The sequence below is a fragment of the Aptenodytes forsteri genome, unplaced genomic scaffold, assembly GCF_000699145.1.
Source record: "Aptenodytes forsteri isolate BGI_AS27 unplaced genomic scaffold, ASM69914v1 Scaffold410, whole genome shotgun sequence".
Taxonomy (NCBI): Eukaryota; Metazoa; Chordata; class Aves; order Sphenisciformes; family Spheniscidae; genus Aptenodytes; species Aptenodytes forsteri.
Window position 1 is genome coordinate 330,915 of NW_008793958.1, and position 10,168 is coordinate 341,082.

At 45.3% G+C, this 10,168-nt stretch overlaps 1 protein-coding gene across 1 annotated transcript in view; it reads right to left on the reverse strand.

Annotated features, from left to right (window-relative positions):
* PRKCH (protein kinase C eta) overlaps nucleotides 1-10,168 on the reverse strand; it is a gene marked incomplete at its 5' end in the record, with an annotated part of 126,882 nt that overhangs the window by 93,989 nt on the left and 22,725 nt on the right. The window contains one exon of the mRNA XM_009283639.2: nucleotides 2,999-3,062. Coding sequence (XP_009281914.1) covers nucleotides 2,999-3,062 — 64 coding nt within the window. The remainder of the gene's footprint in view (nucleotides 1-2,998; nucleotides 3,063-10,168) is intronic.

Below are 10,168 nucleotides of genomic sequence, written 5' to 3' on the forward strand. Positions count from 1 at the left end.
GGAAACATTCCAGGTCAGGCTGGACGGGGCTCTGAGCAACCTGATCTAGTTGAAGATGTCCCTGCTCATTGCAGGGGGCTTGGACCAGATGACCTTTAGAGGTCCCTTCCAACCCAAACTATTCTATGATTCTACGATTTATAAGTCACAAGAAAATGATCGAAAGTACTAAACATCATATTTCTTGAAACTCCACGTGGGTCTACGTTCTACCCTGATGGGGTCTAATGCAAACTAACATTGGGTTTTCTGTGTACCCATAGACACACACAGCCTTCAAGCGTCTCTGACGCGTTAGCCATAACTAGCAGTGAGGATGTGGTAGTGGCTGCCCTCCAGATTAGGGCAAACAAGTGGGAAGCCCCTTTTTGTGTTTCAAGTTGTGAGTTATTCTCAGACTTCTTTCCAAAACCTTAAATTTCAAATACAATGCTGAGCCTTCACATTTCCAGGAAAAAATGAGAGGAAAAAATAGAACAAAACATGACGTTATGAAAGAGACCTCACCATTCTTCAGAAGGAAACCCCTCCCTGACGGATGCTTCCACTATCCAACAATTGGGAGAAGTCAGTATCTGCACTCAGGCTTGTCCTGGATTATGTCTATTCTTGGAAACTCCAAATGTGACCACACATGAGACTAAGCAGTCAAGAAACGCCTCAAGAGCCACCTTTGATCCTCCTGTTCTGTAAGTCCACACATCCTCAATAACGACAGAGGAAAGAAGTAAACTACTTCCAACATTTCCCATTTTCCTCGGAAAGCAGTAGTGGTACTAACATTTGGGTTCTCCATCTCTCGTCTTTGAGACCTTGTTAGCAACATGTCTCAATAGCTTAGCAACCAGCATGAGTTCGAACCACACTTTGGATTTATGCTCTAGCCCACCATCCCTGCTCAACCCTGCTTTAAATGGCCAAGCGTGACATGCTTGCGTGTGGATACAGACTGGCATGCTGGTCAGTAAAAGCCCTCTAGTTTCTTGATCTCAATACAACTCTCTCTCCATCATCAGCTGTATCATAGGCAATTAAAGCCAATTTCTAATGTCCTTTTCACCCCTGTTGCTGTCTAAGAGCCATTGCCTTGGACCTGCAAAAAAGTCTTCCACGTCTCCCTAGCACACCTTTGCACTCTCCTGGTTACAAATAGAAAGCTTTTCCCAAATTAACTTGAAAAAGTAATCTTCATGTCTCCCTGTCAAAGCACAGTTGTAGGGAACATCTCCCTGGAGGAGAAAGGCTACACAATCTGTTAACATTTTACGCATGGATAAATGTGAGAGCAGTTCCCAGACCCCAGAGTTAACACCTGGGCAGAGTAAAACATGCATTGCTACTTGACAGAGAAAGAACTGAAAGCTGCAGTGATGCTGCGTGGCCTGCCCAGCTTTACACAGAAAGTGAACTTCAATGGAAAAGTGAATTCTGGTCCTCTGCCCTGCTGCAGTGCCAGGGTGTGATATTCCTCGTCTTCTCCATCACCCCGAGACCATACATTTCCTTAGGAGTCAAAGCCAGCCAGGCTTTCTGTTCACGTCTCCCTCCTAACATACCTCCTGCAAGCAGGATTACGCCCTGCCCACGGTCCCTAGGAGTAAGAGCAGCCCCAGCTGCACACAGGGAAGGATGTCTGCAAACCCTGCCACCGCTTCCACGCCACAGGGCTGGGGGTGCTGCGGAGGAGGAGGACACCATCTCCCTGCAAACCCTTGCTGGGCCCTCAGGTGTGGCTCAGCTGATTACAGACCGGACTGGGCTCAAACGCTTTAAAAGGCCACAGCTATCCTGCCAGGAGCAGAGCACTCGTGGGGTATAAACCACGCAAAGAAAACCAAAAGCTTCACCAGCTCCTCTGAGGCAGCAGCTCCCCATCGAGCAGCTGCCTGAGCCCCAGCACCCATCAGGCTGCCAGCTCAGCAAGAGTGAGACGGCTCCCCAAAAGCCTCCAAGTAAAGCCCAAGGCTTGTATTCAAACCTGCATTTGAAAAACAGGCAGAGGCATTGACAGGCCCGGGCACCCAGCACAAGGTGTGAGCTAGGGGAACTGCTAGGCGGGAGAGCAGAGCTCCCCTGTAACCCTTGAAGCAAGCACCCCTCCAGCTTGCACACTCCTCGCATCCACGACAGAGCACGGCAGGGTGGGCTGCCCATGCCACAGCCCCCGGCACAGCCTTCGTGCCGAGCAATCAGTTTCTGGGGCAGAGCAAGAGAAAGCATTAAAAATGGAGCTCTCCCAGGCTGCAGGTAACAGATAGTGGAGCAGATCCTGCCTCGATTCTTGGCTTCTGTACAGAAAACGCCCCCCAACAAATGGAGTTTCAGGCCGCAGCTAAAACAAATAAGAACCATGGTGCAGGTCTGAAGAAAATAAACTTTTTCTGAGCCCCATCCCAGATTTCCTGGGTTCCTCCAGCAGAGCTCACATCCACGCTCATAACTGGTATCACAGTAAACTAACAGGGAAATTAAAAACATGACACTATAAAGGACAGTTACAGAAAAAAAAATCCACCCAGATACTTTTTCAGGGCAGCTGTCGCACTAAGAAACTTCTAAGTTTCCTGTGCAAAGTGAACTCGGGAAACAGAAATGCATGTGAAGTAGATGGGAAACATTATGGAATAAAAATCACCCAGATGTTTTAAACATGTTCTATTTTAAACATGCTTTACATGCTCCTTAGCTTGCCCTTCAAGAGGCAGCCAGGTGAAAAGTACAAGTGACAAAAACAATCCGTTTGAAGGACAACCTCAGATAAATAAACCAGATCAAGCACCGAGATCAGACCAACAGCAGAGCAGAGGGCACGCGCAGTGTGACCTGTTACGAATAGCCCCTTCCAGTTTTCCCCCATCGCTCAAGAAATCTCCGGCGCACAACAGCACACGGCCCGTGTGAAGAATGCCATCTGCTTATATACTGCTTGGTAACTGACGGCAAGAGTATACACCAGAGTCCAGCTCTTAATGGAAACAGGCCAAAATAATTCCCTTACCTTCTGTGAAGCTGCCTGTGAGAGTTATGACAACAAACACTTTGCCTTCTGGTTCCAAATCCACCTGAAAAAGTAAAGGAAACATTAGAAGATTGTTTTTCAAGCCAAAGACCCTTTTCGGGATTTTGCATGATAAATCTTGCCAAGATTTTATAATATTTGAAGCTCTCTATATGTATTCTCATGCACACCCTTAACTTCACAAAAAAAAAATCAAGCATCCATGGCTCAAATTGTTCAACGTTCAGGGCTCTATAAAAAAATAAGGAACTTGATTCCTTCTTTTTCCTAGAAGTGCTGAACAATCTCAACCTTGCTAGAGGAAATAGAGATTAAAGAAAAAAATAAAATAAAATATGGTTAATAGTGTTCCAATTTGCCAGATAAATGAAGCAGGGGGTAACATTAAAACACAGGCAATTCTCTGAAAAGATCCATGCGTATCTGTTTGGTGAATTATATGGGTATTTCCTCCCTATTATATCTTATCCCATTGGAATTGTTTCAGTCTCTCAAAATACCATCAGTGCCGGGGTAAACACTGATTTCTTACATAAATCACCTTTTGGCCTTAAACCATAGAAAACAGGAAACCGTTAGTGCTGTTACCTAAGGACTTGTTGTCGTTTAATCTAAATTAGACAGAGATACAGAATATAATTTTAGGGATCAGAGATTCAATCCCACTGTCAGTCAACCTGTCCTTGAAAGAAGGTATTTATCTTTTGGTGAGTAGATTTTTCATTTTTAGTTACATTTTTAATTAAGGTCTTGCTTTTGTTTTTTTCGTTCACCAGCTGGTTTTTAGCACCAATCACAGCTAAGGATCCCTGAAGTTTGAGGCAGGCTGTTACACAGAAATCTCACTTTAAAAACAAACAAACAAACAAAACCAAGGCACCCCTCCATACACCCCCAAATTGCAAGGTTAAAATCAGCAAAGAGGAGCTTCACACCTCGTGGGTATCGATAATCTGTGCAGAACAGGAATTCTGAAAAGAGGGCTCTCCGGAGGCATGACTAAACATGATCGTTCAAACCCTCTCTGCTCTTGTACAGCCACCTTTCCTTGGTCTGGCAGAAATAGAAGCAAGACTTCTACGTCAGCAGCACCGAGTTTCGTCACGGAGGTGCCCACAATTTAATACACCTTGGTGTGCACACTGCGGAGTAGAAAAATATTTCCTGGTCCTGCAAGAAAAGATGGTGAGCCCAGGCTCCCTCTTTTTTCTTGCGTAACACACGATGTACCCTGCCAACACTTCAATTCCTCTCCAGTGTTAACACATATCACATCATTCAAATAAACCTCTAACTACAAGCCTAAGCTCCCAGAGCAACGGTGCATGGACCACCACTAATCCAGACAACATTTGCCCGTGGTTTGCAAAACCCTGCCAAACCAACCGGTCCTTTTAAGGGAATAACATCTTATACAAGTAAAAGAGAAAGCTGAACTCTATATATCTAACGGAGGAGCCAAACAGCCACGCTACAAATGGACAGAAAGCATCTGCGCGGCTGTAGGCGGGGGAAGAAGGTGCCCACGCCGGACCGACTCTGCAGTGTTAAGGTGTAGCAGTGCTTTCTGCTGGCACCTCCGCTCCTGGGGATCCTAACTGCAGCTTCACTAACGCGAGCCGAGAGAAAACAATCTTCTGGGGTAAGTGAGGGGGAAGCAGAGACAGCACACACCATCACCATACGTTTCCCTAGCCTGCAATTTGTCGCAGAAGTAGAGAAATTGTTTTTTAAACTATTGGGAGTTCGTTAGGGTGAGCAGAGCAAATATTTTCAGAGAAAGGATGAGAGAACATCCTATTCACACAACTCCAGCTACAGTCCAGAAGTGACACATCTCTATCAATGGGATACAAAACAGGGAAGCTAGAACTGCTTGGGAAAGTCCTATCAAAATGTTGATTTTATGGACACTATATTTTCCACTAAAAAATAAAAAACAAACACCAAAACCAAATCAATCTCACAGGGAAAATTTAAATTAAATATTTAGCTTTGACTCAATATTAACTTTCATGTTTGCTTGGGCTGATTACTACACTGGCTTTAGGAAGCTGTGTTTGAACAGCCCTCTGACTCCATTAATATTGAAGACATTCCCCAAATAAACTTCAACTCCAGTGATATCATGCATCATTTTTACCTAAATTTCAGTTCACTGGATAGATACGCAGCTTTGTAAAGAAATGGTTCTTTCAAAAATATATAATATCGATAATATATATACATATACAGTCACCCAAATTGATTTATGGGATATCAAGAGTTCAGATTTTATGGGAAAATCCTTACTTACTTAGGTTCCCAAAATCATTCTTCAGTGCCTATCATTTTTCTGCCAGTCTCCATACACAGCAATACATTAGACTCCTGCTTTCACATTCACAAAGAGGATCCTTCCTCCCTTCTTCTGACATACATGGTCTCCAGCGGGATACTGAGCAAATCCTGCATTCCTTGTTTAGTCTTAAAAGAAAAGGCATGTCAAGACACAAGCAGCTGGGCTGAGACCAGGAGATGCAACAAAAGCATCATCCACCTTCAACGCTGGGCACAAACAAAAGTCGGTCCAAACTCTGTGACACACCTTGCTCTCCATCACTGCAAAGGGGATTCTGCTGCTTAGGGTAGCATAGTCTGACAAAATAGGAACAAAATAATTCTGAAAGTAATAGCAGGAGATTTATGAGAGTTATAAAACAACCTCTCTCCCCTCCAGACTCCAAGATTAAAGACCAGTCAAATCCCCTACACCAACTAAGCAGCTGTGCTCATATTATACCACAGTTCAAGAGCACTCAATAGAGAGGATCTAGCTACACTCAAGATCTTCTCATGGCACATGTTAGCAGGACCTAATGAAAAATTACAGCTGAAAGGCTCCAAAATGAGGACTGAAGACCCAGCATGCCAGGAGCTGCTGAAACTTTGGCACACCGGCACCCCACTGGATGCAGGACCAATAGTGAAATCTTGTCCTATACAAGAGGTTAAACCAGACAGTCTTAAGAGTTTCTCTGGTCTTAAATTGATAGCAACAGCAACAACAAAAGATAAGATACAATTAAATTAAATAATTAAATTTAATAGACCACTGCTAAAAGCCTGCCTTTTGGGCCTGCTGTGATCTCCTTTAAAGATGAAATTTGACCAGCTAAGTAGCAGCCAATGCAATATCGGAGATCAACTCCCAGATACGTGGAACATGCCTGAAACAGAAAATAATCTCTGACCTAGAAAACTGAAAGGAAAATGTCTGACCACAGACCTGCCCTCCCATGAGCCTGCCCAAGATCAGAGGATCAAGCAGCTCCTGGACAGCAACACCCACCTGACGGGACGTGCTTCCTCTCGCCATCACATGGACCACCCGAACCACAGCCACACAACGTGGAGGGGCCCTGTGCTGGCAGCAGTTAACTCCTGTGAGCTCCTCACACTTGCTGGACCACAACCTGCGATGCCCGTGCAGCCAGACGGATGTTCACACGCTGAGCCGGCATGCACAGCAAGGAGCTTGCTAAGCCCGGGCCCTGGGGCTAACCTCAGCCATGCTTGCAGCACGGTTCCCCTTGTTCCTGCCCCTGCTTTACACCCTCATTATTGCCTTCATGCTTTGCAGAAATAGCACATGCTTTGGGATAGCTTTACCAACCCAGCAAGCAACTGCAGCCACATTTGGGCATGCAGAAATATGCCCATAACCATCTGAAACCAGATGCCCACAAATGAGGAGTGTGGTACCCTGTTTCTTCCCAAAAAGGAGGAACTCCTAATATAAGCCCTCCTTCAATCTCTGCAGTCACTAAAGAACTTCTATCACTAGCACCTACTTTCACAGACTGAGAGGACTTCTGACTATGCTCTGTTATTTAATAAGATTCGGGCACTTCAAAAGGAAGCAGCTGCCAAAGGACTGGCCCTCCAGCCATGGAAGGGATAACCCTATCTAGCGACGGCTGGCTGGCAGCCCAGGCCCTGACTGCGTGCCAGCAAGGCTCCAGCAATGTCGGTACCTCCCAGCATCAGCGAACACCCTCGAGATCCAGCCTCACAACAGCAGTGCGGGTGTAACACAAGTACCACGCATACACCAAGTTTTGCTTCTCACTTCTTTTCTTCCCAGCATTGACCGTGGCTGCTTAAAGGAAAAAAAACTGTGTTTTTACAGAGAAGCAGAGGCCACAGTATTATTCTTGACAAAATAATTAAAGTCCAAAGCAGACTATGCAATCAGTTTGGGTCAACAATGCAGCTGATGATGATTTTCTCAAAGAAAGCAGGAGAGGCTCGGAGAAACTCAGCAGCCTGAAGGCAGCACAGATGATGCTAAGGGGGAACTCCTATATCATAAAATAGAAGATAAGTGAGACAGGAATGTAACCATCTGTATGTATTTAACAACAATATTCAAAGAGTAATAAGTACAGAGAAAAGTTTCCTAATGCCAAGATGTATTTGGCACTGGATAACTTCTTTTGGGGAATCGCAGAATTCTGCCTGGAAGGTTTAATATCAGAGCAGGAGCTGCACCGCAGTGGGAAAAGTCCTGTTGTATTGGGAGAAGCAAAGGAGAAGTCTGAATTTTTATGCATGCATGATATTGCGGATGCTATGAGGTACACTGATCTCCGAATAAATCAAACTAAACTGGTGGCGTGCAGCATCACACCATTGGCACGCATAGCTGTAAACAGCAATCACCCTCCCCTCTCTGCAGCGCTTTCATCCTCAGCCTGGTCCCCCAGAGAACAGCTGGGAAGAAAAACATCGACTTTCTGGCTGTTTTAGAGGTAACTTGGCCAAGTTTTAGCTAACCGGGAGAGGAAAGTGTGCTTATCAGTGTAGTAAAGCCTTTAATCGCCACTCTCTTCTAGTTCAAGGAAATGGAAGACGGCACGTTCCTCCATAGCACAAAGGGTGGATAAGATCAACTGTTGGAGCTCAGGAACCCCCTTTGTATCTGTAAGAACAACACAGGATTTTGGCCCAGAGCTAAGCGTACACTTTAACTTCTGTTGGACTTCACAGCCATACCTAAGAGAAAACAAGCGCTGGAGGATTTTGGCAAGCGAGCTGGAAACGAGCAGGTAAAGACTGATGAGTTCAGCCGCGGTTTCATTACGCTTCCATTGTGAGACGCAACACTTTGGCAGCGAGGCTGAACACAGGACCGAGGAGGACTTTGCTCCTAATTCAAACCACTCACACGGTGCCCCATGCCTGAACTTGCTGAGATCGCGCAGCTCCCACGTGACTTCAAAGGGAGCTGCAAGGGATCGGTTTCCCACAAGGAGGGGCCCCAGTCAACCATCTCACACACCTTCTCCAGAAAAGGACTGTATTAATGTTGTTCCCAACAACTAGGCAGGTGTTATTTACTCCCCTTCTCTGCATTACAAAAAAAAGCTAGTTCGGGAGCAAGCAGATGCAGGGAGACCAAAACAGGAATCCTTAATCATATGCCTTCACACATATAATAAAAACTGGTCACGCGCGCGTGATTCATCAATGGAAGAGGTTTGGAAAACAAATTCAGAAGGAGGGTAATCTCTCAGGCAACATATCAACACCCAGCTGAAGCATCCACTGAACTCGAAGAGCAGGTATAGTCAGTCGGCCTCCGAGAGAGCCTGGCATGCCTCTCTGAAAAACTCGCCGCGGATGTGAAGAGGCAGATCTGAAGGGTTGGCTGCCTGCCTGCGAGTCGCTCGCTCTCCAAAATGGAGACGAGGTGGACCTCCGGGATGAAGACACATCTTCAACACTGCATCTGGCACGAGCATTAATTCTTGCAAACACAAGATCAGAATTTTTTTTTTTCCTCCCCTCCCCACAACAGATAGCCCAGTCTAGGAAGACTGATCGGTACACTGAAATTGGTGGGAATCTTTTTATTGTCTTTGGATCAGACACAAGAGACAACTGCATTTACCCTGGAGCCCAGAACATCCTTTCTCCCAGTGCTGCTCTGTCCTTTCTTCCCCACAGGCACAATTAGTAAGCATCCTAGAAGTACAACCTTTTTCTAAGCCATGTCAATGCTGACGTGGCTTCAAAAACAGAACAAGCCAGACACTTGCAGTGAATAAAGCAAATATAAAAGCTACCTGGGGACTTAATTAGCTTAATTAAACAAGTAGCTGTATCTTTTGACTTCCTACACAATTTTTAAATTTAATTAACAGAACTGCATATATAATCAGTCATTTGTAGAGGCAATTCCCAAGGCTCTGTTCAGCCGAAAGAGCTGAAAGTCTGGGTTAGGCTAAAGCTGGTTTTTCACATGCCTCTAGTTATTTCTTTTAATTTTTCTTGTTTAAGCTCCTAGCAAATCATGCTTATAGAATGTCAGATCTTTCCGTATTTTAATAAGGTAGCACCTCCACCTGAGCATGCCTTTGTTGGACAGGTCAAGTAGCAACTTTCTCAGCCAAATACACAGTGTCTGGATTAATCAGTCCCTCTTGTACGTTTCGAGGCTGACAGACACCTGTCTATCAAGTCAAGCACCTTTGAAAAATCCTCAGGGGTCTCTAGTACAAAGGGGATTTTGCATTTCCAGACCAACAGATTAAAGTATTTTTCCTACAAATGCACAGCACACCATTTTAAAGATTCAAATCAGTGTACCTAAAAAAAAAAAAAAAAAAAAAAATGGGGCGCCAAGTATCTTCTCGTTCCTGCAAAGGCTGGCAAGTGCTTAGCGCAGTAATTTCCACCACAGAAATGTCTGCAGTGCTCAGGGCAGACATGGACAGTTTCTCAACAACCCATAGCAAGCTCCATGATCTTCCTGGGAAGATCATGGAACAGATCCTCCTGGAAGCTATGCCAAGGCACATGGAGGACAGGGAGGTGATTCGAGACAGCCAGCACGGCTTCACCAAGGGCAAGTCCTGCCTGACCAACCTAGTGGCCTTCTATGATGGAGTGACTACATCAGGGGACATGGGAAGGGCTACAGATGTCGTCTATCTGGACCTCTGTAAGGCCTTTGACACAGTCCCCCGCAACATCCTTCTCTCTAAACTGGAGACGTATGGATTTGATGGGTGGACTGTGCAGTGAGTGAGGAATTGGTTAGATGGTCGCATCCAGAGGGTAGTGGTCAACGACTTAATGTCCAGATGGAGATTGGTGACAAGT